Source organism: Chionomys nivalis, chromosome 7 (genome assembly GCF_950005125.1).
Source record: "Chionomys nivalis chromosome 7, mChiNiv1.1, whole genome shotgun sequence".
Classification (NCBI taxonomy): Eukaryota; Metazoa; Chordata; class Mammalia; order Rodentia; family Cricetidae; genus Chionomys; species Chionomys nivalis.
The window spans coordinates 49,146,467-49,173,546 of NC_080092.1; the positions used below are offsets into that span (position 1 = coordinate 49,146,467).

Here is a 27,080-nt window from a genome sequence, read left to right on the forward strand (position 1 = left end):
GAGCTTTCATAAACACGTGGACCCCTTTCTCTCTAAAAATTCCATAGCGGAGATGGATGGGGCTCAGCATATTCCCTAGGGCATTTCTCTGCCCAACTGGCCTCTGTGTGTGTTTCCTAGGTCCAATTCTGTGGCTGCTCAAGTTTGGACCAGGTTTTCAGACAGAGTCTCATGGTTTTGTATCAAGTTTTAAAGATCACAGGCCAGCAAGATGACTTAGCAGGAGAAGGGCTTGCTACCAAACCTGGTGACCCGGGTTTAATTCTTGGGACCTACGTGGTAGGAAGAGAGATTCAACTCCCATAAACTTCCCTCTGACCTCCATATGTTTACATGTGCAAGCAGGCACACACGCACACACGGACAGACACACACACGGACACACATACATACAGATTTAAAAAGTATAAAACAGAGTCAGAAGCAGCAACTTACATAAAGTCAGGATAATGTTTTACCATGTACTTGAAAATAGGAGGCAATGAAGGAGGACCAAGAAAGAGAAGAAGAAAACGGTGTGATAGAAACGGAACCTTAGTTGCAAAGGGACTTTCCAGTTCATCCATACTCTGCCTTTTGCCCACTGCTTTCTCAGACATTGGCTTGTTAGTATAGAGAGGGCATTGCCACTCTGGGACTTGTGGGACCGAAGGGCTAGTGGAAGCCTGTGTCCCTAAGAAGACAGATGCCAAGGACAGCAGAGAGAGGTGGTTCGAAGCAAGGCAGATGTTTTGAAGGTGAGGTGTCATGCGATCAGTGAAGGACCAGTGCCCTCCGGCATTATCTGTAGGTTCTGTGCTGATGTGGGAGTGGGCAAGGACCACATGACTTGGTTATCAAGTAACAAGTGTTTGCTCAATGCCTTCTCTGTGGCCAGCTCTAATTAGCCACTTGATGGCTTCTTGCCGGGGTGGAGTGGGCGAATGCCATGCAAATGGCTATGCGGAAGGCTTCCCGGAGTCCATGTGAGCTGTTCGTGGGAATTTTCCTGGTGGCTTGGCTGTGATTTTCCTTCCTGTCTGAGTATTCTTCTAAAGGTCCCTTCAAGCTTAAAAAAACAATCCCGTGAAACCAGGGAATGTCAATCTTAAAGTGTTTAGCACCCTCAACTGCTGCTGAGTATGTCTCTGTATGTAAAGCTGGCACGATTTCCCCTCCACGGGATCCTTATTGTTGGAGGCCGATCTTGGAGTCGGTTAACAGCTTTTTTGTTCTTTCAATCTGAGTTGGATTCCAAAGTAGAATGCTCTTCCAAGAGGTGTGGGAGGAAGAAAACCGGGTGAGAAGTTAGTCATGCAAGGAGCTCATGTTTGTTGTGTGCCCACTCCCCGTGAGCAGTGGGCTGAGCCATACAGTGGGCCACAGAGACCCTCCAGGGTCTCATCATCCTTGGCTAGATAATAATCTACGTCTTGAACAGTGACTGTTGCCTGAAGCTCCTGCCCTTTGGCCATCTGCCTATCTGCCTGCTCAGAGCTAACTGCCCTCCGAAGAAAGAGCTCCTGTAATGATGAGAGCTGGATGGACCGTAAGCTATGTGTTGGGAGTTGATCTTGCCCCTTCTGAAACCGGCTCAACTTTAGCTATTTAGTAACTGGACTAGGGGAACTTGGGGAGGTCCTGGTGATAGCCATGCAAACCTCAGGCAGCTTTGACCTGTGTGTTTGTAGACCTGGCTAGTTTCTCTTTCACACATGGATAATCTTCCTTGCTGGGTTCGTTCTTCTTTCTCTGGGTCTCTCAGGCCAACTTGACAGTTTCTGCAGTCCTTTGTTTGCTGTGGATTGGTTGGTGGGTTGATTTGGCTGTATCTTTTCAGCCTTTCAGTTTCTATTACAAAAGCTTCATTTTCTTATTTAGCCCTGTGACTCTGACACTTTCACACTGGTGCTCTGCTCCTCGATAGGGAAAACATGTCTGCTCTAACACGCACACACACAGCTTACATGGAACAGCCCAGGACCACTCGTGTGTGTGTGTGTGTGTGTGTGTGTGTGTGTGTGTGTGTATGTTAGACAGCTCCATGAGACCTGTACCTCTCACAACAGGAGCCCTGGAAGTCAGCTGGGCACATACCATATGCATGTTATAGGACTTTCCCGACCCTCTCAATTTTTAAAAACATGTTTGCTGTATGTGTGTGTGTGTGTGTGTGCGTGCACGCGTGCGCGCACATGTGTTTGCATAAGCATGTGGCACGGTGCACATATGGAGGTCAGAGGACCACTTGCCGTAGTCAGTTCTCTCCTTCCATCCTGTGGGTCCTAGGGATCAAACTCAGATTAGCGTGGTGACCAGCTAAGGCTAAGACGGTGCTTCAGGACAGCCTGGTTTGGTGGCGGTCATGCAATAGGGAAGCCTATGGCAGTGTGGCAAGGACAGGAGCATCTGCAGTGGCTCTAGACAAGATCCTGAAAGGGAGAGGGAGTCTGTGAGATTATCACCAGCATCACCTGTGAGAAGAGGTGGCTGTGGAATGAGCGGTGGGTCCGTCAGGTTAGGAGGACTTGCTGGAGTGTTCCGATTCTGTGCCTTGTTACTTTTGAGTGGCCCGTGGGCAACACCTGGATGCAGACAGAGCCTGCTGCAACTGGAGCTTGGCAGGACAGAGCTCTTCCCTACCAGTGGCACGGAACTGCCCGGAAATTGCTTAGATTCTCAGAATGCAGATTCTCAGGCCCCAAAGAACACACCTGAGAATCACTAGCCTGGGAAGCGGGGAAGGCCTGATGTTCAGTCTTGTAACTGGAGTTCCAAGTGATCCTGGGGTGTTCTGGGCTTTGACAAACTCTGCTTGGAGCTCCTGTTCCAGGCTCGCCGGTACAGCATGGGGACCAGTGGACAGGCTTCTCTGGTCTCTTTGCAAGGAAGGTTTTGAATCTGAGTACTCTTCTATCATTCAACCCTAAAGTCTCCCATTCCATCATCATACTGTGTCTTTTCTGTCCCCAATGCCTTTTAGTGACATTAGGAAACAGTGTAAGAAGAGGTTTTTAGCTGGGACTTTCCGTACCTTTTGAAGGAGTGGTTAGGATTAGGAAGTGTCCTCTGCCCTCAAGGGAGCATGGGGACCTCTGTGTCTCGGTCGGAACAGCCATTCTTGGAACCAGTGTGCTTGCAAGTACCTGTTCAGCTGCACCTAGGATAACTGCTGGTTATTTCTGTTTTCTAAACTAATTTTAGTTCTCTCCAACAATCTCCTCTTTCCTGTGAAGAGAAACACTCTCTCAACACTTTTGAGCGTTATTTATAAACATCACGTCACACCTTTTACTGGAAGTCCTCTACACGAGGATTAGCAAGACAGAGCGGCTGAAGTTAATAAGCGCCGTGTTTCTCAGAAAACAAACAGCTCGATAAGGTGCTGTGTAAGTAGATGATACTGCTTTATGAGATGAGGTTTCAGAGCAGTTGAGCCGTGTGATTTTCAATGGAGAAGTCACAGACATCCTCCCTGAGACAGAATCACAGAAGAGTATTGCAGAACCAGTCTGATGACCCTGGGTGGGTTGTTCAGAGGGTAGCGCAGCTTGGGTTTGATCCAGTTAGGGGACTGGTTTGGTCTTGTTAGAAGACTAAAAGGCTACTTATGGCAACTTTTGGGACCTGTAGTCACAGAAGCTTTGAACATCTCTGAAGGAAGGACTGGAGAATGAGCCCTGTGCCTAGGACCTCAGGGGCTGCATACTCTCCACTTCTCTCTGAACTTGCCTTTCATTCTTCAAGAACCATTAGAAAGGACCAACAGTAGAAGGTCATCGTTTCAGGTTCCACTCTGTAGGACTCTTGGCTGATCCCAGAAGCCACACCCCAAGATCTATGAGCATTTGCTCAGATTCTACCTACCTACCTACCTACCTTCGCACCTTCCTACCTACTTATCTATCCATCTATCTATCTATCTATCTATCTATCTATCTATCTATCTATCTATCTATCTATCTATCTTTGAGACAGGGTCTGGCTGTGTAGTGCACTCTGGGTTTATACTCAAGAGCCATTTGTAACAGCCTCTGAATTCTGATACTTCAGGAATGAGGCAGTATGGGAGTTCTTAGAGAAAGATCTCCGTTATATATAGCAAGTGGTTTTAATATTTATGACATTCTATAATTCTGGTGAGGATTTTTCTTCTTTTATTTCATATGTATGTTGTACAGTGGGTATGTGTGTATGCCTGTTTGCACGTGTTTGAACACATGTGTGTAAAGGTGAGCATGAATGTGAGTGCATGTGGAGGCACAAGGCTGTCATCAGGGGTATTTCTTGATTGTTCTTTTACCTTGTTCTTTGAGGTAGGGTCTCCCAGTCAAACTCAGTGCTTATGCCAGGGGTCCCCTGGTTCCACCTTCTGAACTGGGACTATAGCCAAGCTGCTATGCCACCTGGCATTTCTGTGGGTTCTGGGGACCCAGACTTTTCTTATTTGTGTGGCAACCACTGAGCCCTCTCCACTGCCCTGACTGTATTTTGTATATATAGATTTGTATATATAGATTAGCTGACTTTGTATGAGTTCCTCTCTTTGATGCTGTAGTCTAAAAGACACCCACAAAATGCAGTGATATTTCTTCTAGGTCTTATGGCCTCTGAAATATCCCCCATCACTTCTGGATTATTCCCTCCACCCTTAAAAGTTTTAAGGAAATTATGGAAATTAATTTCAAAAGATGTATGAGAAATAGCTTTGTATTTCCTGTTGATCAAACAACATTGGCCAGTTAGCTCTTGCCACAGCCCTGGGAAGCACCTGTTGACTCTGTGATGGATTGGTTCTGTCTGCACAACTCTGGTGTCCTTTCCTTTGCCTGTCTTCTTTATTCCTAGGCTGGCGCAATGCAGATTTTCCACCGCCCTCAAGTATTTCACTTGTCCACTTAAAGAAAGTGCTTAGGGCCGGGCGATGGTGGCGCACGCCTTTAATCCCAGCACTCGGAAGGCAGAGGCAGGCGGATCTCTGTGAGTTCGAGACCAGCCTGGTCTACAGAGCTAGTTCCAGGACAGGCTCCAAAGCCACAGAGAAACCCTGTCTCGAAAAACCAAAAAAAAAAAAAAAAAAAAAAAAAGAAAGTGCTCAGGAATAGCATGTTGGAAATTCTAGAATCACTTCCCATGGACACTGGGGAAGCTGTCAAACAAAATGAGGGTTACTTGACAGAAGAGCCATGATATTATGACCCTTGCTGGGATTGCTAATGTTTGGGTTGTATATACAGTGTGAATCCACTGGACATAGGACTGATTTGGCCCTGAGTGAGACAGAAGGTTTAGTATGAGACTGCATCATGCTACTTAACACAATGTGTAATTTTAAACTTATGGTTTGTTAATTTCTGGAGTTTCCTATTTAGCATTTTTGAGGCATGGTTGGCCTGAGGTAAATGAAGCCATTGTGAGTAAAACCATACACAAAAGGAGGAGGGGTGTACTGAGAAAATAATCTTTTTATTTGGATTCCAGTTTCAGGATGAGTTCTTGGGGTGTTCTGTCAACAATTCCTGTACATAAAGAAGCACAAACCTTTGCTCATGCCTTCTCGTGATGGTGGCGCCTTTTGTATTCACAGCCATGCACTTTCCATACCAGTACTGCGGACCGACCTCACTTACAGCATGGAATGCCATTTTATCGGTGCATAATTACTCCCTGGTGGGTGGACACTGGGGGTGCATCGCAGAACTGTTCTGCTCTAGGGGAAGAACACCTAGAACCTAGAACTGCTGTTTGGTCAAAAGGAATTTTGACGGGCACCTCCAAACCATCTTTCCAGGAGAGTCAACCCCCTCCCCAGCACCCCTTCTTCAGATCTGCATTGAGAGTGGTCACTCTAGAAGGATCTTACTTATCCCGTGAATGGAACTGTGATGTTTGTTAGTCTAGTTTATGTCTCTCCAATTCTGAGGGAGATTAATAAGTTTTCGTATTTACTGGTCTTTACACCTTGTTGTACTTTTCTGCAAACTACCCATATATGTCTTTAGCTCTTTTATTCACTTATTCATTTGACATACAGTCAGTATTTGGGGGTTCCCTAAATTTCCCTATACTTCTACCATGTATCTCACCTGATTCTGTCTGACCCACCCCATGGGGCTTGTCTGGTCCTGCCAGTGATGGGATTCCACGATGTTTACTATGTCCTCCCTGGGTTTTCCCCATGGCTGACTCATCACTGAGATTGCCTAGGGTCCAGTTCCACTGACTAAACCCAATATCCAGGCTTGGAGCCTAGAAGTCAACACTTCACACCGATAGTGATTTCTAATGTAGAACTGGCTCCAGGAAATGAGCCTGGAGCGCTGGGTACCACACTTAGGCTCTGAATTGGGATAATCAGGCTTGGAATTAGATAAGGTTTCCTTCTTGGCATCTGCCTCCAGTTATCTCAACCGTAGTATGGGGCCTAATAGCCGTGAGCTGCCAGTTGGCTGAATGCACCTGTTGGCTCAGTGGCAAGGCATGCTTTTCCCACACTGCACTCAGCCCTCACGACCCTTCCTTAAAGAAGGGCAGGCAAGCCCCTGCTAAATGCCCTCGGGATCCCTCAGGGTTTGTGTAGGTCTGCACGTCCTGCACACCTCCAGACCGCCATGCTGCCTGTGGCAGTTCAAAGCTGGCTGTGTCCAAGTGGTAGAGGAGCCGCTGAGTTGCCCAGCTGTTGTCCTTAACCTCTATCTTCAGTAAAATGAACACAAATGTCCATCCCTGTGAATCCCAGAGTTGTTACAAAGATCTTGTGAGCTGCAGGGTGGTGGAAAAGACACTAAAGACATTTCTAGCTCACTAAGAGATACCACAACAGCTCAGCCATGCTAAAGGAAGTGTCCTAACTCATCTTCACTCCTGATGTGGTAAGAGGGACCCTTCCTCACCTCTTCCTCTGGGAGATGCTTTCCATGATGAGATGAAAACAAGGATGGGGGCAGTGAGGCAGAGGCTCAGCATCTGGGAAGGATGGGGGGCAGAGGAGGGACCACAGTTCTAGACATGCTCTTGTCCCCTGAAGCTCACAGTTGGTCAGGAGCAGCAGAACTCTGGGTTCCCTCCTGGATCCATTTGGAGATGCCAGGACCCTGCCAGATGGAAGCACACATGCTTCTCTCAACATCTGCCTGGGACAAAGCTCAGGATCTGGAAGGACTGGTCCTGCAGTTCTTGCTGTGCAGAGAGCAGCGGGATGATACTAGAGAGAACTGTTTGAGTTTTTCTATTTGCTAAGGGTCCGTTCCTGCAAGCAGGACCCGACACCTGCATGGGAACAGGACGGGATTACTGTGAGCTGGCACATGAACAACCAGAGTGAAGCTTCCCAAGTAGAAATCTCTTTATTGCGTTGCCATTAGATGGTTCAGGAACGATCTGTAAGCCCCCTAATACATCTCTTTCATGTCTTTCCTTAAACATCCCTTTCTCACAAGGCTTTCCTTGATTACTGTATTAACATAAAGGGAGAGCAGGCCTGGTTTAGTTCTTGGTGTCAGAGGTATCCGTCCCTCATGGTAGGGCAGTTTATAGCATGGCCAACAGGAAGCAGAGAAAGGAAAGACAGGGAAGGTGTGGTGTGCATATGTGTGTTTGCATACATATGGGCACATGCGTGTGGAAGGGTACATATATGCATGCCTACAGAGGCCAAGGTTGAAATTGGGAATCATTTTTCTTCTACCTTATTCACTGAGACTAGGTCCTTCAATCAAACCCAGAGCTGGCTGATGTGACTAGTTTAGCCAGCCAGCTTGCAGTGTGGATCCTATCTCCACCTGCTGAGGCTGAATAGACAGACAGGATAGTATGTCCCTCCTGGATCTGAACTCCATTCTTATGCTTTTGCAGGCAAGTGCTTAACCACTGGGCCATTTCCCTAATCCCCTTGCCTTACTGTCTTTATGATGAACCAACCGAAGCCTAATACAATGTATCTCCTGGCACAACTTCCTCCCCCAACCCTACAAAAAAAGTTTTCATTAATGCAAATTTCCGCACACAACACACACACACACACTCACACACACACACTGTGAGAGATGAAGAGAAGAGAGATTTTCCAACTTCACAGCAGGTTTGTGAGGGTATTAAATCCATTGGTGATGACAGTGCCTTTAGTAGGACATAATCCCATCATAAGTTGAGGTGCACATATAGACATACTTATTTAAAATTGTAAAATAGAGTATTTATTTATTTTTGGTTTCTTTTGAGGCAGGATTTCACTATGTAGCCTTAGCTAGCCCAGAACTTGCTATGTAGTCCAGGCTGGCCTTGAACTCATAGCGATCCACCTGTCTGCCTCTGTCTCCCAAGTGCTGGGATTAAAGGCCTGCATCACCATACCTGGCAAGATAGAAGATTTTAACAATCCTAAAAGTAGAAAGGGACATCATGATCAGTAGAATTTAGGCCAAAGGTGGGAGGGAGTTTAATCTGTTGTTTTCTCTGCAGTGACAGCAATCTCAGACACAATGAGCCCTCACCTCTATGTTTTGTGAGTGACACCAATTAATTATAATAATTTGGGGGATGGTTCTCCACCGGAGTGGTTGAGCAATTAAATAGCGTCAGTTTGCTGCAGCTTGAGGGCCCAAGCACAGAGCTCAGACTTGACAAGCACAGCTGGGAGATGACGGCCTTGGGTGCCACAGTCTCAGAGAGGCCTTGTCTTACGGCGGCCTCAATCTCCTTCATTCCAAATGAAACGAGAGCATTTGTCTCAGGTGTTGTATGGCCATTGGGGGAGACCCCAGATGTCACCAGGCACAGACAGCTGTTCAGAGAGAAGATCTCTCTTGTTCAGAGACTGGGGTTGGCACTTAAGGCTCACTTCATTTAAGAGGCCATTAGGTGTTAGGAAACCAGAGACTCCTAACGAGAAGATTGTGAATGGCCAGGGTAGTAGTGCACACAGGTGCAGGGGAGGAGACCCGGAATGGCTGTTGGTTTCTGGAGGAATGTGAGCTGGGCTTCCATCCTGGGGCTACAAACTCACATCCTGGGGGAAGTGGTGGTTGCAGATCCAATATCTGACATTCAGTGGACAGAAGATGTTCTCGGGCAGGACATCCAGGCTCTTGCAACTCCTGGGGATGAGTTACATTTCTGGTTGGTGCCGGGGACAACCAAGGAGCTGGACGACTTGAGGGATGCTGCTCCTGCCTAAGGAGGGACCAGGGCTAGAAAGGGAGATGTTGGTGCTCCCATCTGCCTAAGCCAGGTCACGTACCAGGCAGACTCTCCTTGAAGGGAAAAGCCACTGTTGGGACCACCACTGAACAAAGGGCAAAGAGAATGCGAGAAGCACCAAGGGGGGCAGGGGATGTGGCTCAGTTGGTAGAGTGCTTGCCCAGCGTGCACCCAGTCCTGGGACGGGTATCCCAGCACTACATAGATTGATCATGGTGGCATGTGCAAATAATCCCAGCATTCAGGAGGTAGAGGCAGAACGATCGGAAATTCAAGGTCATTTGCGGCTACATAGTGAGTATGAGGTCAACCTGGGCTACATGGGACCTTGTTTCAAGGAGGAAAGATCCTAAGGAAAGAGAAAGGAATAAAGAGGTAGACAGGGGGAGGATGTCAGAGTTTCAGAGCTTGCTCCTGCTGGCTGGCATCTGTTATTTCACCTGAGGTCTCTGAGGGCAGAAGAAAGCCACCACAGGGGCCTGAAAATAAGCTAAACCACTGGGCAGGGCAGGGGAGTGCGATGAAAACCACTTGATGCAAGGGCTTGTAGATGGACCCATGGCGAACACTCAGGACTAGTTGTGAGGTCCAGGGGCACCTGTTGTTTCCCCGGTGGAGGTGTGTGCCCCAAAAGCAGGCAGTCTTAGTCTTAGCAAGGGGAGCGAAAGCCTAGAGGTGACAATTTCAAAGTAGTAGCTCCTGCCTCACTCCCTGTCTTACCCTTTTAATCATCCTTGTATTAAAGAGCAGACACACCCGTGCTTGGAGAGCTGGATTCACGTGGATTGCGACTTTTCTACTGTGCTCTCTTCTAAGTTTTGTTCTCCTAAGGCCAGACCCTGTAGGCTACTGAGGAATCAATTCATGGATCTTGGCATGACCAGAAAACAACAAGCTCCCTGAGCCAGCTTCACCCGTGGCCAGTTGTTTGTGTATGTCTGGCTGCCCCAGGTTCAGTGGTTGAGGTCCGAAGGGGTGGTTGTCATTAGCAGAGTTTGTTCTGTGGGAATTGGGTTGGGTGGGAAAAGGGTCCCTGGGGAATGGCTCACTCCTTCCATTCTGACCTCACTGCAACTTACACATAGTGTCCAGGGCCCTTGTAACAGCAGCTCAGATCCAGTCTGGGCAGTTACCTGGCGTGACTCGGGGGTCCTAGCAATGGAAGCCAGGAGAATGCAGGAGAGCCTTGATCTGGGCTCCTTCAGCTCCCAGTCACCTCTTCTGTATTGTTTGGAGTAGGCCAGAGAAACTAGTCACTATAAGTAGCATAGTGTCTTCATTGCAGACGACCTAAAAATGGCTTCCTCCCTCTGGATGGTGTCACCTGTAGGACTGGGCCTGCTGTTGATGTGATCATACTGCCAGAGCCTTGGTGTGCTGCCCAGATGCCCCGGCCTCTCCAGATGATCTGGCTCTGTTCCATTACTGCTCCAGGCTTGCAATTGTCATCAGGTTTTGCATAGGTCAGATCTGGCTAAGCCCAGGAGACAGACTGGATTGTAGCTTCAGACAGAGGCCGTTCTCTTGCCGAAGTCTAGCTGAAGACTAAAATGGAAGGATACAGCACATCCAGGGGACTGGGAGTGACCCAAGGCAGAGAGTGCAGGGACAGAAACCTTGACCAGGAGCCTCTAGGAGAGCAAATTTCTTCCTGCTTGCCAGCTTCTCTCTGTGACTTTCAAGATACTTCCAACAGCCTCCTGAGCTACCGGATACCATAGCCCAGTGGTTCTCAACCTTCCTAATGCTACAATACTTTAATATAGTTCCTCACGTTGTGGGGGCTCCCAACCATAAAATTATTTTGTTGTTACTTAATAACTATAACTTTGCTACTGTTATAAATTATAATATAATATCTAATAGGCAGGATACCTGATATGAGGCCCCCAAAGAGGTTGCAACCTCCCCTCTAGCCTTTCCGCACAGCCTTCCTTGGAGGGAGCCAGCAGTGACCACAGTTACTTAGGCTCTGCTTTTGTCTCCCCTGCTTGTTCGTGACTTGTGTTTGCAGTTACCAGAAGGACTGTTAGATGAGGGCCAGAGCTAGGTCCCTGTGGTAGGCAGAAGATGAAATAACGGAATTTGTACATCAGCTGGAGATAGGAGCCGGTGAGGTGTTCTTCCTTCTAAAATAAGGTCAGTGGCCTCAGCCACCAAAGGAACCAAGTCAGTAGCACAAACAAATGGGACACAGTTCTCCGGGGACCTTCCCTGGGTTTAGGTGGAATGGGTTTATCCCTAGACAGCTGAGGAGCACACCAGGTGGGGGCTGCTAGCATACTGTCACTCTGTTCAGGCCTGCTGACTGATGAGGGACCATGCATGAGGAGTGAACCAGGCATGGCTGCTATGCTCAGGGACGACAAGGTGACAGCCTGTGACCAACCAAGGGCTGGATTTGTGTGCTGTGTTCTGCCCTGGCTCAAGTTCCTGGACAAATCTGAGGCAGATGTTTGTGCAGAAGGGCCAGCAGGGAGGATGCTGGGGAGGCAGGCGCCCTGGGGCAGGAGGCAATCAGTACTGTGATGCTGAAAGCCCTCTGCAGTCCTGGGGGAGTAGGTACCTCAGAATGTTTGCTGGACCTTTCACTCCCCCACGCTGACTCATGTCTACATGTGCTCCTCTGTCTCCTGCTCACCCCAGCATCACCTTGGGTGAGCCAGCATCCTGAGAGGAATTCACTGGTGAGCTGCTGCAGAGATGGGGAGCTAAGTTGCCATACCCACTCTGGTGGTGTTTGTTTGTTTGTTTTAAATCTGGCTTAGAGAATGGAAGCAATCTTGGAAGTCTGCATGGCAGAGGAGGCACTTTGAGACTTCCTAAATAAGCAGGGTGGTGATTTCTAGACACAGGGACAGGACAGAGAATAGTAGAGTCATGTTCAGGAGCCAGCAGGGTGGGCTAACAGGGCCTGCTAAGAAGACAGTCTGGACAGACAGACAAGGATGGAATGCTGGTGCAGCTTGCTGGGAGAATTGGATTGTCATCTGTCACCTTTGTTTCTGAGTGGGAAGGGATTTTCACAAGTGAGTAACTCAAGGCAAGGGCCAGGTGTTGGGGCCGGCAGTCTGCTAGCCCTGGGGCTGGGACAGAGATGGGAGAGCCAAGAGGTAGGGAGATCAAATCCTGTGGGGAGAGGCAAGGACGCAGTGACCCACTGATGGGAGGAGAGTCACAGGCCCAAAGCAGCTGATGAGGGGAAGCAGAGTATGGTGGGGCTGGTGGAGCAGGTGGTTTCTGCTTGTGGATCTTGGGTTGGGGAAGCCAGGAGGCCAGACCTGCAGGGCTGACCCCAGTTGCTGCTGTAGATTCGGGTAGCAGTTTGCTTCCAAGCAGGCTGACCTTAGGCAGATGGAAGGAGAGCCCTCCTTTCAGAGGAGCAAGGTTAGAGGTATGTCTGCTTCCTAAGGAAGCTCCTGCAGCCCCTTTTTTGTGGAACCCAGAACCTCATATGCTAAGCCTGAGTCTTACCACTACCTTGCCTCTCCTTGTTCAAGGACGCCCCCTTCTCCCTCTTTAGCTGGTCTTCTCCACTGGTGTGTTTCTTTCTGTTGAAGAAGGAATCGGCTCAGATTGTACTGGTCACCAGTGGCAGAGCTGGCATGCAGACCCCGTCACTTGCTACTGTCGTGACCCCAGGGATGCCCAGCCCCTAGAGTGATCTGAAAAGGGAGTCTCACGAAGAGAGCTCAGGGAGCTTAGAGAGCTCAGGGAATTTATGTTCTCTTTCAAAGAGGGACTTGCAGTCGGCAGTTACTCGTGGTGGCATACATCTATAATCTGTCACTCTGAAGACTGAGACAGGAGGATCACTGCAAGTCTGAGGCTAGACTAGACAAGGCCCTCAAAAAACTACCAAAAGATCCCCCTAAATGACCAAAAAAAAAAAAAACTATGTACAGTAAACAAGTGGACACATGGGTACCAAACTCTAAAGAATGCCAACCTCTGGGAGTGAGATTATGGGTAATGCTTGTTTCTTCCTAACATTCTCCTGCATTCTCAAAATATGTGAGAAAAGGTTTTATTTGTTTGTGTCCAGATAGAGCCTCACTAAATTGTCCAGGATTGCCTTGAGTTCACACTATGGCCCAAGTTTTAAAACACATTTTATTACACTGTGTGTGTGTGTGTGTGTGTGTGTGTGTGTGTGTGTGTGTGTGTGTTCTTTCCATCTACCTTTCAGGTTCCAAATTCAGGTCACCAGGCTTGGCAGCAAGCGCCTTACCTGCTAAACCATCTTGCCAAGCTCTTGCTTTAAACTTTTGGTTCTCTTGCCTCAACTTCCCCAGTGCTGGAATTGCAGATGTGAGCCACCAGACCTGGCTAAAGGAAGTCAGTTTACACCAGGTAGATCATAGGAAGTCTGTTCACAGCCCTAAGTTCTGGGGGACAGTGACAGAGCTACAGACTTGGTTAATTTCTGATCAACTGGTGTAGCTGAGTCTCAGGACAGGTGGCCAGGAAGACCACCTAAAACTGTGCTTCAACCAAACTGTAGAACGGGCTGGGTGTGGGGGCACATGACTGTCGTCTGCACTTGGGAGGTTGAGGTAGGAGAATCACGAGTCACCCTGCCTACATGATGTCACCACGGACTAAAAACAAAAACAAACCACCTAGCAGGACAGAACAGTTGAGTCTGAAGGTACCTGGGGCTCATCCGTTGGCCAAAGACCATGCTTTTGCAGACCAAGGCTCTTTGCTCTCTGCTTTGGGGTTTGAGGTCACCACGGGCTTTGAGAAGAAATGCCTTGTTTGCAGCTGGGGATTCTGGGACAGAAGCAGAGAGGAGTGACTTGGGGAGTGGGGCACTGTTCTGTTAGGATTTTTACTGCTGTGGAGACACTGTGAGCATAGCGACTCTTATAAAGGAAAGCGTTTAACTGGGGCTGGTTCACAGTTTCCGAGGTTTAGTCCATTACTGTCAAGTGCTGGCAAACAGGTTGCTAGAGAAGGAGCTGAGAGTTCTGCATTTTGATTGACAGGCAGCAGGAAGTGAATGTCACACTAGACCTGGCTGAAGCATTTGAGACCTCAAAGCCCTCAAAGACCTTAGTGAGGCACTTCCTCCAACAAAGCCACACCTATTCCTACAAGGCCACACCTACTGCAACAAGGCCACACCTCCCAGTAGTGCCAGTCCCTATGAGCCTAAGAAACTAAGTGAATTTCAAACTACCTCAGAGGATAAGGTAGAAGATTCTAGCTGGAAGCCATCTCCTCAGGTAGAGAAGGTCCACCGTGTAGAGAAGGCCTTGGCTAAGATGCTCTGCCAAGAGAGGTGGGGTGGAGAGTAGGGATCCTTGGCAGGAAACAGGCTCCCATGGGGCTGAGGTAAGAAAGGAAAGTGACCTGCTACCTCTGGCACTCTCTGCTCTGTATCACTTGGGTACCACCATGGGATTCTCAAAGTGATCTCATTTTTTCCTTTGTCTAGAGACCACCTGGGAACGGCCCAGCAGTTCTCCTGGGATTTCAGCCAGCCCTGGCCCTCACAGGAGCTCTCTGCCTCCAACAGGTAAGGCCCGCTCAGCAGTTTGGGTATGGGAGGTTTACATACCCACTTTCATGGGGGTGATGAGACTGTGGGTCCTGGGTCCTGAAACCTGACGTGGAATCTTGTGGACTGGAACTAGAGATGGTCCAGACCAGATCCCGGAAGCCTGCTTTTAAACATGGTGCTAACGTTTAGACAGGACCACCTGCAGCTCTGGGCTCTTTCTGACTGTAGTGCTTAGGAGGATTGGCCGGGAGAGGTCAGAGATCTTTCCAGGTCCAGAACACAACAGCACCACATAGCTCTCATCAGCACTGAGGAGTGGAAGCTGAAAGAAGGTGGAAATTTGCAGGGGAATTCCTGGATGGAATGTTCTGGAAAGAAAATGGGATTGTGAGGATGTGAGTTGTCTGCAGAGGTAGCTGGGTAGCTGAGTGATGGTTTGAGGTATACATTCCTATACTAGGTATGAGAATTGTTTAGAAACATCTTAGGTGACGTCTGGTTTTTAGATGCGAGGAAAGTGACAGGGCTTGCCAGCAGGGAGAGCAGCTTTTGATTCTTCCAGGTTTCCCTCCTTCAGGCAGCCTCCCCTGATTGCTCTGTTTGGAACCCTCAGCTTCTCAGTCTGCATCCCAGTGTGTGGCCTTACTGCATTCAAAGTTCCTCTCCTGTGTAGGTTGTCTTCCCATGGCATACTGAGGGGACGGATGGCGCCTCTAAGTCTCCACACAGAGCCTGGATTTGTTGCTGCATGCATTCACAAGTCATCAGTTGCCTAACACAGAACCTACACACAGGCTGATCACCCGTTGGGTCTCTCCTCCAGGATGGAGCACTTGGTGAATGAAGCTGGCTTGAACTGCCACCTAGAAAATTGTCAAGTGTGCTTGGCCTGTAAAAGATTAAGAATGGTGGAGCCACAAATGGAGTAAATGTTTGTGTGTTTATGTTCTCCCCATTATTACTCTTATACGTGTGCCTCCTGTTATGGGTCTGCTGGCAAATTCCAATAGACAAGAAATGTATGATATAAACAATAAAGCATCAATTACTATATTTAAAAAAAAAAAAAAAAAAAAAGAATGGTGGAGCCATAGTTAAGAGGGTCAGAAGGGACCTGGGTAATGGCTGCCTACACCTCCGGGACCTAGCACGGCATTTCCTGAGTGTAAGGCCATAGAGTACGGCATAACCAGCACTCTGGCAAAGAGGCTCAGTGGTCAGGCTCTTTTTGGAGGTTTGGTGGACACAGCCTGTTCTGAAAGGGACTGGATGTAGCAGCACACTCTATAGGGACTCGCACTGTGTTCAGTCACAGCACATCCTGTTCTTGCCAGTCTGTCTGATCTCAACTCCGAGAGACTGCCGTCGAGGTGGCATTAGGCGGTGTCTAAGAGTACCACCGGGGGAAGGTCCCACAGGGCACAGGAGAGGGCCACAGCAAAGACTCCTGAGCTTACAACAGCACTGCAGGAGTTAAGAAACCAGTCTCGGTCTTTCCGGAGTCTCCGGGCCTTGTCCTGTGATAACAAGGAGGAATATCAGGCAGGGAGACTCTGTCTTGGCTTCTAAGGCCCACTCTTTGGTTTCATACCCATTGTAGTATGGGAGCATAGCAGTGTATCATATACCGAAGAGTATATCCAAATTGGGGGGGGGGGAGTAAGGCTTTCCCCCTCCCTTAGTGGGATTTAAAATCTAAGTGTGCCTACTGTCAGTGGCAGCTTTACTTTGTGAGATCATAACTTGTTCCCTGGGGTCTCAGCCATGCTGCTTCCCCCAACGGGCCTCTTTTTCACCATTCATATATTGGGAGCCCAGAAGGTGACCATGGCAGAGGGCCTGACCTAGCTTCATGACTTGATAATGTCACTATGGAGCACAAAGATACGTCAGCCGTCCATCTACTGCTACCTCCCTCCTACCCTACCCTTACATCCCCTCTCTACCTTCCAGCAGACTCTCCCCCCTTGCTCTGATCTCATTCTGCTGCTGTAGTAAACGCTTATCAAAAATGATTTAAGGGAGGACGAGGTTTATTTCAGCTTTAGGTCACAGTCCATCCCCGAGGGAAGTCAGCGCAGGAGCTCAAACAAGAAGTTAAAATAGAAACCTTGGAAGAACTCTGTTGGCTGACTTGCTCCCTGACTTATGATTAGCTAGCTTTCTTATACAGCCCTGAACCACCTGCCTAGGGATGGTGCCTCCCACAGTGGGCTAGGCTCTTCTGCACCACTTAATAACCAAGATAAGCCCCCGCAATCCATGCCTACATGCCAATCTGACCAGGGCAATTCCTCGATTGAGGTTTTCCTCTCAGATGACACTAGGCTGTGTCAAGGTAACATTTAAAGCTGACTAGAGCAATCCTCTGTCTCCCAGCTATCACCCTCCTTCTCTCCATCTCCCACCCTCCATCCCATCATCTTCTCTTTGCTCTTTTTAGGTATCCTTCCCTTTTTTCATCCTCTTCTATCCTCTACCCTCCATCATCCAACCACCGCCCTTTCACCCACTTCCATCCATTCTCTATCTATCCTCCTCCTAACCCTCAATCCCCTTCTAATCCCTGCCCTCTACCCTCAATCCTTCCTCCACTCTCCATCTTCCTGCTATCTTCGCTCCATCTACTCTCCTCCCTTCCTTCATCTATTCTCTATCCTTCTTCCATCCTCCCCCATCCGTTCTCCAGCCTCCCGTGTCCTCCGTCTTCTCTCCATTAACTCTCCATCCTCATGCACCCATTCCAGCGATAGCAGGGTCTGGTGTATGCTGTTGTCTTCTTTCCTTATATTTGAATCCAAGTCTCCTAAGTGAGGAGTGAAGTAGTGGACACTCTATTTCTCTCTAGAGGATCACAAGGCACAAGGTTTTGGGTTGGTTTGTTGCTGTTTTTCTAGCTCTTTTTCTCATTTTAGTTTAACAGAGATTAGACTTTATTATGAGAAGAGAAACAAACACGGGAAGGAACCTGAGGTTGCTTTAGAGCTAGACTGGATCCTTAGGCTCCTGGGGTTGTAGTGTCTTGTCATGGAGACCCTACAGGACCTGGATCTCAGTGCTTTCTGTTTTGTTTGTTTCTGTGAAAGTCACAGTGGTAGTGTATCAACTTCTTTAATTTTTTATTATTTTATTTATTGTGTGTGTGTATAAAGTATGAATGCCAGTGTGTGCGCCATGTCAGAGGTCAGAGGAAAGCTTTAGGGGGTTGGTTCTCTCCTTCCACTGTGGCACCCAGGGATTATAATTAGATTGCCAGGCTTGGTGAACAAGCGTGTTTACCCACTGGGCCGTCTTGTGGACCCTGTCAGCCATCTTCATCACTAAATCTGCCACTGTTTCCCATTCCCAGGGAATAGACAGGCATCCTGGGGGACTCGAACAAGCAAGCACAGAGGAAGTAGGCCAGGCGATCCCTGCACGCTCTAACAAGGAGTGAAAGTGGGGCAAGGTGACAGTGACTGAGACCTCAGTGAAGAAGTGACATTTAGGACAAGATTTAGGGACAGGATTTAGAATAAGGTAGGGTTGGAGAGAAGTGGCAGAGGCAGTGAGCTTGACCAGGAACAACCAGGTCAGAGGTCCCTAAGGCAGGAACAGCTCCAGTCACATCAGTGGGCTTTAAAACAGAAGCTGGGGGAGGGGGTTGGGCAGGAGGGAGGCAGGGACAGGGTCTGCCAAGCAAAGTGAACAGAAAGAGGAATGCACTGGATTTCATGTTGTATGTGGAGGTGGAAAGGAGGGAACAGCACATGGGTGAGCAGTACTGACTTCATGAGCAGCTGCCAGGCTGTGCTAGCTCTGTGCTTATGTTAGTAGTGGTGAGGTTTTACTCTGTGTGTGCGCATGTACATGCGTGCGTGCGTGCATGTGTGTGTGTGTGTGTGTGTGCAGGGCAGCGAAGAAAACCAAGTCAACTTTCCTGCGCACAGACCACAGACATCCCCCCGCCCCTCCTGAAGGAAAACATGGGACACTAAACAATGACGGCAAACTACAGATTAACCCCCACTAAGCTGCACAGGGGTGGGGTGGGGGTGGAAAGCTCAGCTTTTATTCCAGGGGCCCTCCTGCCTTCCACAGGTCTTCAGGCTCAGGGCAGGGCTGGTTCATTTTTCTCTCAATTAACCAAGACAGCCAGGGTTCCGGCTGGGGAGGAGAGATCTAGATATATACCTGAGCCCTCAGAACACATTCTTCTTTTGAAATGTTGGGTGATATTTATGGTGACTACTGGGCCGGGGACCTGGCCTACATTGCCTCTTTTAATGACACCAGAGCTGAGGAACCCTGTCTTTCAGCGGCTTTACTAGAGTCGCCTGCTGCCAGGCTTTCTAAATGAAAAGCCATTCAGACCACAGCAGAACTCCTGAAAGCATTTCAGTAATGGCTGGAAACATCAAAGCCCCTCTCTGGGCTGGTTTAGCGTGTATTGTGGAAGTGTTGGCTTGTGGAGAGAGAGATCGTACCAGGTACAGGGCAGGGAACTGGAGTAAGGAGTGCCGTTCTTTGAGTGCCGTTCCTGAGTCTCTTGCAGAATAAGGAACAGCAGAGAGCAGCGCTGTCCCTCCCTGTAGGGCTTGGGGGGAGGGGGGGACACGAACACAATCCGTAGCTTGTGCTCAATACTGAGACCACGGGCCATTTGTGCTCCTCCTATGTCTCGTATGCCAAAGAAACTGGATTTTTTAACTTGCTTTAATTTAATAACTCTAAGAATATTTGGGGACAGGTTTATGCTTATAAGCAAGTAGAAAAAAAATAGCACAGAAAGTCCCCGTACAGCCTTTCTTTTCTAATTAACTTTTGGGGAAGAGGATGATAGCAATGGGGATGGGACCCAGGGCCTCTGTAGGCTAAGCGAGTGCTCTGCCCTGAGCTGCAGTTGAAGGCTGCCCTGCAGATGGTGCACTCACTCTCCCTACGCATGTCCACTGCGTCCAGAGTCCATTGCCCAAACAGGAAGTGAGTCTCACCTGTTACTCTTAACTGAATGCCAGGCTTTATCAGGACTTCGTAAGTATTCCATGGATGCACTTTTTCTGGTCTAGGGTGCTGCCCTGAAGCTCTGCTGCATTGCGATTTTATTTAAATTAGGTTTGCTAAAAAAATCACCTGTAGCCAGTGGATGGTACATTTAACAGTGCATTTGACCGAGGGAGCTCCTACCTGAGCCTCTGGGCCCAGGGTGTGCATTGAACTGTTTTGGTTTTCTTTGTTTGTTAGCTTGCTTGCTTGCTTTGTTTTGTTTTAAAGATGGAAACACCTATTATTTACCGAGGCTACTCTGATAGGGTGTAGGGAAAGATGTTTGGGAAAACAAGGTTTAGGGCCAGACTTTGCCAGACTTAGGCATTGGGCAAAGTTAGGGGGTCATTCTTAGGTCTCCAGAAGCCCAAGGGGAACTGGGTACAGGGGAGAGGTCCAGGATTTGAGAGGAGCCTGAGAAGTGAGCCTGGAGAATATGCAGCAGGCAGCTCTGTCTTTCTGAGCAAGAGACTTGCAGTGGCTACAAGCCACGGCCTCGCACTCAGCCCTAAGCCTGGAAGCTCTGGCTGCCTTGCCTTCGCATGCAGGAGCAGGACTCTCCAGCATCGCAGAATAGCAAGTGGTCAAGCTGAAAGCCTGCTCTACCACCTCAATCACACCCTCCATGTTGCCATCGGGAGAGGAGGCCCTGGTGCTTCCTGTTGGAAAGGGCCAGCACTCCTTTAGGACCTGTGATCCTGGTTGGATAAGCCTCCAGGGAGTTTGAAGAGGTTGATCCCACAGCCTTTTACCCAATCACAGCCGTGGAAGAAAATACACTGGGAACTTTACCTTTGGGAGCATAGTCTACATGCTAGACAACCAAGACAGATAGTAAGAACCAACTGGCCAGACTGAAGTTTCTGGAACAAAAGGTTATTCTTGTAAAACTATCCTTCTGAATGGTCCAAGAAAGATTGAATTCTCTGAAGAAGTTGAGTTGAAGAGGCTCCTGCAAGGCATGCTGGGGCGTGCTGGGGGTGGAAGGTGAGGCACTATGGCTGCTTACAACCAGGTGCAGACCGCAGAACCCGCTCTGTTGTGCTTCTGCAGCTGCAACTGCGGTTCTCAAGAGTGAATTCCATGGGAGCCTGTGTCATTGCCCTAGATGAATCTGCGCGCGCGTGTGTGTGTGTGTGTGTGTGTGTGTGTGTGTTAGACCCTTCTGCCCATGATATACATAACACACATAAGTGTGCATAAAGAACTCTCTCTGTGTGTGTGTGTGTGTGTGTGTGTGTTAGACCCTTCTGCCCATGATATACATAACACACATAAGTGTGCATAAAGAACTCTCTCAAAAGTGGTATTGTGTTACTGCCAGGAAAATACCACATGCCTCAGTATGATCAATGTATGGGGTGGAGGGATGGATGGATGCATGCATGCATGCATGGTTGGGTGGATGGATAGATGGAGGGAGGGAAGGAGGGATGGATGGATGGATGGATGGATGGATGGATGGATGGATGGATGGTTAAATGGATGAATGAATAGATGAATGGATAGATAGATAGATAGATAGATAGATAGATAGATAGATAGATAGATAGATAGATAGATAGATGAATAGATGGTTAGGTAGATAAGTGAATGTATGTATATATGTACATCTGTACATATGGACAGATGGACAGACAGACAGATGTGAGGGTTGGAAGGCAGAAATAAGAGCAAATAGATGGATTTCTAGAACAACAAGCCCCAGAGCTCCCGGGTTTCTTAACCAGGAGGATAAATGACTGCACTCTTTCCATAGAGATGGAAAGTCAGGCCAGGACCTAAAGAGTAGCATGATGGTGTCCCGGGCTATTCCTTTGCCCTTTTGGTTCCTTAGGCAACAAAACCGTGGGTGCTAGGGCTTGGGAAGAAACTTTTTAGAACAGGAATTGGGGCTGAAAAGAGAGGGCAGAGCTCCCGGGAGGGGGCGTTCCGAGAAGCAGAGGCTGCTGGCTTTGTTCCTCAGTCTCTCTGTGCCCTCTCTCCCTGTGCCACCGCTATCCCCTCACCAACCTTCTCCTTTCTCTCCAAGTGTCTTTCGCCCCTCTCACTGTTCATCTCTCAAGCCCTCTGTCTGATGGGCCGTGAAGCAGAAGTCAGTGTGTGGGTGCCTGCGTTTGCATTTATTTTTGAAGTTACTGCAGTTACCAGCCAGTTGGAGATTTTCATTCCATTTTTTAAGTCATAGAAACCCCTGAGTTTGGCATTTTATGCTTTTTCTTATATCCCCACCCTGTTCTATGCTCTCTTTATGGTTGTGTAGTCCTTAAACAGTTTTCCTTCCCTCTCGGAGGCTGGAGGACACCTTGGAAGTCCCCCACTTGGGCTTCATTTATCCTGTGGCCAGTGGCTGGTGAATTAGGAGCCCAGAGGGTGGGGATGCTCGTGGGAAAAGGGCCCTAGATCTCATGGGTTTGAACCGTTCTCATTTTCACTGGTGGGCTTTCTGAACAGTCCTGCCTGGAGTAGAGGGACACGTAACACGATGGGGTCAGGAGAAAACTGCTGTGTGGGGAGAAACAGTTGCATGGAAAATTCGTTTTTCTTCCCAGTAATTGTTTTGACATGAGCAATAATTAGCCAGCAGCTGACAGGCTAGAACTGAAGAAAGAACAAGGGGCCGGATTAAAGGCAGAGTGCTTGAGCATTCGCTGGCTCCTGGCAGGGCAGGGAGCCAAGGGAGCCAGATGAGCCTGGGGATCCAGGGCTAGGTGACAGGATGCAGCTTATAGAACATGCTGGTGATTGCTGGGAAGGGAATGAGTGGGGATTGGAAGGGCAGCCTCTGCCCTCAAAAAGCTAGGGAACAACCTGGGCTTATAGGAACCCGATGATGTCAAAGATAGTGGCGTCACTACCTACTCAGAGAAAATGTTTGATTTTATCACCAGACTGAGCTATGGTATGTCTCCGTGCTATAAAGGGTCAGAGTGTGCAGGCTGAGAGACCTGCCGTATGTTTCTTGGTCTGTGATAATAGCTTATGACTGGCCATTTCTTTAGAACTTCAGCACATTTAGCTCATAAAACCATCTAGGCCTGGTGCCTTCTAGTGGACATGCGCTTTTGAAATGGCTTCTCCTCTCCCCTCCCCCATCCCTGTCCCCCTTCTTCGTCCCCAGTATCTTCCCATTTTCCTCTTCTCCTTCCTCCTTCCTCTTCCCTTCTTCTCCTTCCCCTCCCATTGCAAGTGTTCTTGAAGTAATTTTGATAATTTGAATCTTATGGAAGGGTTGGATTTGATTAGTCTACGATTAGAAATCATGTGCTTTTTTTTTTTTTTTTTTTTTTTTTTTTTAGACAGGGTTTCTCTGTAGCTTTGGAGTCTGTCCTGGAACTAGCTCTTGTAGACCAGGCTGGCTTCAAACTCACAGAGATCCGCCTGCCTCTGTCACCACCCCCCGGCCTAAATCATGTGCTTTTACATTTAAAAAAAAATAGAAGAAAGAAAGAAAGAAAAGAAAAGAAAAAAAGAGAAAAAGAAAAACTCTTGCCTGTATTTGTTGTATTTAAGTATTCGAATTCCTAATTTTAAACATTTGTGGTTACCCTCAAATTAAGCTACTTCATCTCCTTATTGTTATGATTTCTACCAGACCCTAAACACACATATGCTCATGTCTGCACATGCAGTGACACACACATGGAAGGAGGGAGAAAGGGAGAGAAGCACCAGCCCTAGGTTGTCAGTGTCATTCCTGCCTCTTAGCATTAACTTCCCTCGCTGGGCCTGCCTCCTGTTTTCCTTGCTTTGTTTTGGAGGTCATTTAATTTTTTTTTGATTCCACTTAATTTTGTTGCTTTGGGCTCAGTAATAGAATAATTAAGGTTATGAATTCTCCTAAAACTATAATGCTGGCTTTATCCATTCATTTAAACCCATTCTTCCTTACTCTTTTCTAAACAATGTGTAATTATGTTCTTAAGTTCTCTTTTAGGCTGACAGTCCTTAAGAGGGCATTTTCTTAAGTTTCCAACTATTTGGAAGTTCAGTGGTTGGAAGCCCTTTGTGTTTATTTTTCATTATTAATATCTACTTTTATTGTGTCCTGGTCAAAGAATGTGGCCTGAATTATTCATGCCTTCTGCCGTGCACTGGCAGTTTATTTGTGACTTAAGCGTGGTTAACTTTTCAAAAGTTCCATGGCTTACTTGGCAAATGCTGTCCTTTTTGTTTATAGGGTAGGATGTTTTATATATGTCCCTCACTCAGTCCTTTAAATTAAATTGCTCAGATCTCATTTGTCTTTATGCCTGCCTATTAATCAGTCTCAGAGCCTAAGCATGTGCTTCCACTGCCATCTTACACTTCCAGGCGTTTCTTTTTGAGGCATGGTGCTCCCTATGCAGGTTGTTCACCTGCTTCAACCCTCCCAGCACACACTCACACACGCGCGTGTGCGCAAGCATACACACACAAGCACGTGTACACACACTTGTAGGTGTGTGCCGGGATTGCAGGTGTGGCCCACCATGCCCTGTTCTAGCATCTGCAGTCTCTATTTCTACACTGTCCTATTTGATAAGCAAACTTTTCCTGGTGCCACACTTTGGCAACATAGTGCCCTACTATGGCTGATTTCCTGACAGAGCCTCTTGCCCATCTGAGCTGGTTCCCTCGGTCTCTGATGCTTGTAGAGTCCCAGATTCTCCTCTCTGGCTGCTTTTCTTACTGAGTTAATATGATGAACATCTGGCCAACCATCTGAGAGCTGAGTGCGGACCATGGCTATGGAGCTGGCCAAGCAGAATTATTGTACTTTCTTCTCCAAGTGCTGGATAGAACCCTGATATGTATCAGTTTCTCGTGTGTGTGTGTGTGTACATGCCTGCCCAGACTTCTTCAGGAGTCTAGAGCTGACCTTACAAGTTGGGGAGAGGCAAAGCTGCGCAAGGGCTGTTGAGCATTGCCCTGCTTGCAAATGACTCTGGATTGTTTGTTACCAGCTATAGAAGATGGGCTACATCCCCCAGCGCAAAATGTTTCTACCTAGAACTGTCTTTGTCAACTCACTGCCCATGGTTTGGTTCAACCCTGGCCACCCTCCATTCCAGACTTGGTGTCCCTTAGCTAAAATGCTTTGAGATCAGAAATGCTTCCTAGTTGGGAATATCCACATATACATAATGATCCACTTGGGGGATGGGATCCAAGTATAAACAGAAAACTCATAGGTAATTTTACATAATATTTTAAACCTTGTTTCATGGCATAAAATTTTTCACTCATAATGTCATCTTAGAACTCTAAAACTTTGGGGTTCTGAGCTGCCCCTCGCTACTTTCCTTGCCTCGAAGGCAGAAGACCTAGCAGAAACAATGTGACTAGGAAGGGCTGGCTTTGGCTCACCATTTCAGAGAGTGTGATCTCTCATGGCAGGTTAGCATGGTGGCACTCACAGCTGAAAGAGCCAGCTGCTGGGATCCTCACATCTGTAACTTGAAGCAGATGAAGTGAGCTAAAAACATAGCTAGCTGTCACCCCTAAAGCTCTGTTCATGACCCAGGGGCTCTGTGTCTGCCAGCAAGGTCTTGTGTCCCAAGGGCTTCATGGCCTCCCAGAACAATGTTTCCAGCTAGGGACCAATGTTCAAACCCATGAGCTGGCGGGGGCAGTTTGCATGCAGATGGGATGCCCTGCCTATAGTAAGCCCTGGTGACTTAGATGTGTTCTCTTCTGCTCCCTGCTTGTAGAACTTCTGGAATCATTGTGGATTGGACATTAGTTCCTATGCCCTCCTGTGGTCCTCCAACTATTATTTGTTTGTGTGTTTATCCATTGGCAATCTTGCCCAGCCTGAGGCATAAGGACAGTTTAACTTTCCAGTTCCCAGAGACAGAGCAAGCTGGTGGTTCCCGGGGGCTAAAATCCAGTAAAAACAGCAACTTCCCTTCCCCCACTTCCCCTTTGCCTCCTCTTCCTTTTAAAGTTGTGTGTTTTTCTTGCATGCACATATGTGCATCACGTGTATGTGGTGCCCACAGGGGCCAGAAGAGGGTGTCAGATCCCTGGAACTAAAATGAGCCTACATGTGGGTGTCAGGAAATGAACCCAGGTCCTCTGCAAGAGCACTAAGTGCCTTAAGCCCTGAGCCACCTCTACTTTCCCCCTTCCTTTTAAAGGAAGTCCTGGAGAGGACACCGGTCTCTTTCATGTTCGTCACCTCCTTGGGGCACACTGACTAAGCAGATCTGAAGATGATATGGAATCACACAAACTCATATATTTGGAGAAGAGTGTGGGTCCCAGTGTGAACCCATAGGGTCAGGGGTGGGAAGCAAGGCTGAGGCTTGAAGCTGGTGGTGACAAGTGTGTTTAGCCACAGTAATGGGAAGACATTGCAATCGGGGCTTCCCTTGCCCCGTGAAAGGAGTTTGTCAGCACACAGTGGAGATATAAGTGGGTCTGCCCCCAAGACGCACATTCTAGAGCGGTGGGACTTCTTTAAAGCTGTGTGGTGTGTGTGTGTGTGTGTGTGTGTGTGGTATGTGTGTATGTGTCTGTCGTGTGTGTGTGTGGTATGTGTGTATGTGTCTGTCGTGTATGTGTGTGTGGTATATATGTGTATATGTGGTGTGTGTGTGGTATGTGTGTGTGTTATGTGTGTGTGGTATGTGTTGTGGTATGTGTGTCTGTAATGTTTGTGTGTGGTTGGTGTGTGTGTGTGTATGGTTGTGTGTGTGTGCAGTATGTATCAGTATGTATGTGTGCACATTCTTCTAAGGATTGAACCCAAACCCTGGTATTTGTTAGAGACAGTCTACCACCAAACCACATTCTCAGTCCTTTCCATATTTTTATTTTTACTTTTGTTTTGCTTTGTTGAGATATAGTCTTTCTATATAGCCCTGGCTGGTCTAGAATTCACTATGTAGAATAGGCTGACCTTGAACTCACAGAGATCCCGCTGCCTCTGCCTCCCAGGCTCTGGGGTTAAAGGTGTAAGCTATCATGCCTGGCCTTTTTTATTTTTTCTTGAGACATCATCTCACTAAGTTGCCTAGGTTGGTCCAGAACTCACTCCCGCCTTGACCTCCTGCACTCTGGAATGACAGGTGTGAGCCATCAGGCCCTGTTGCTTTCGTTTTAGGAAAACTGAGGCTCAATAATTCATGTTGTTGATTGTCATTTATTAATTAAAAGAGCCAAATTTCACGACAACTAGTCCATCCCATCCTCTTTCCATTACCCAGGTTGAACATCCTATCCCCCAAATCCCAAATCTAAAATTTTTGAACATTAACATACCTACGAGCTTTGTGTGTGAGAGCATGTATTAGTTATTTTCTCATGGCTGTGACAAAACCACGTGACAAAGTGACTTAATGGGCTGGAGGACAGCTTACTGGAAATATATTTGCTGTACAAG

General features: G+C 47.9%; 1 protein-coding gene across 8 annotated transcripts in view; it reads left to right on the forward strand.

Moving 5' to 3' along the window:
- The window catches only part of Gas7 (growth arrest specific 7), a 222,847-nt gene that overhangs the window by 152,796 nt on the left and 42,971 nt on the right, over positions 1–27,080 (forward strand). For all 8 annotated transcript variants that reach the window (XM_057773633.1, XM_057773639.1, XM_057773634.1 and 5 more), the window contains exon 3: positions 14,621–14,701. In XM_057773633.1, the coding sequence (XP_057629616.1) occupies positions 14,621–14,701 (81 nt within the window). The remainder of the gene's footprint in view (positions 1–14,620; positions 14,702–27,080) is intronic.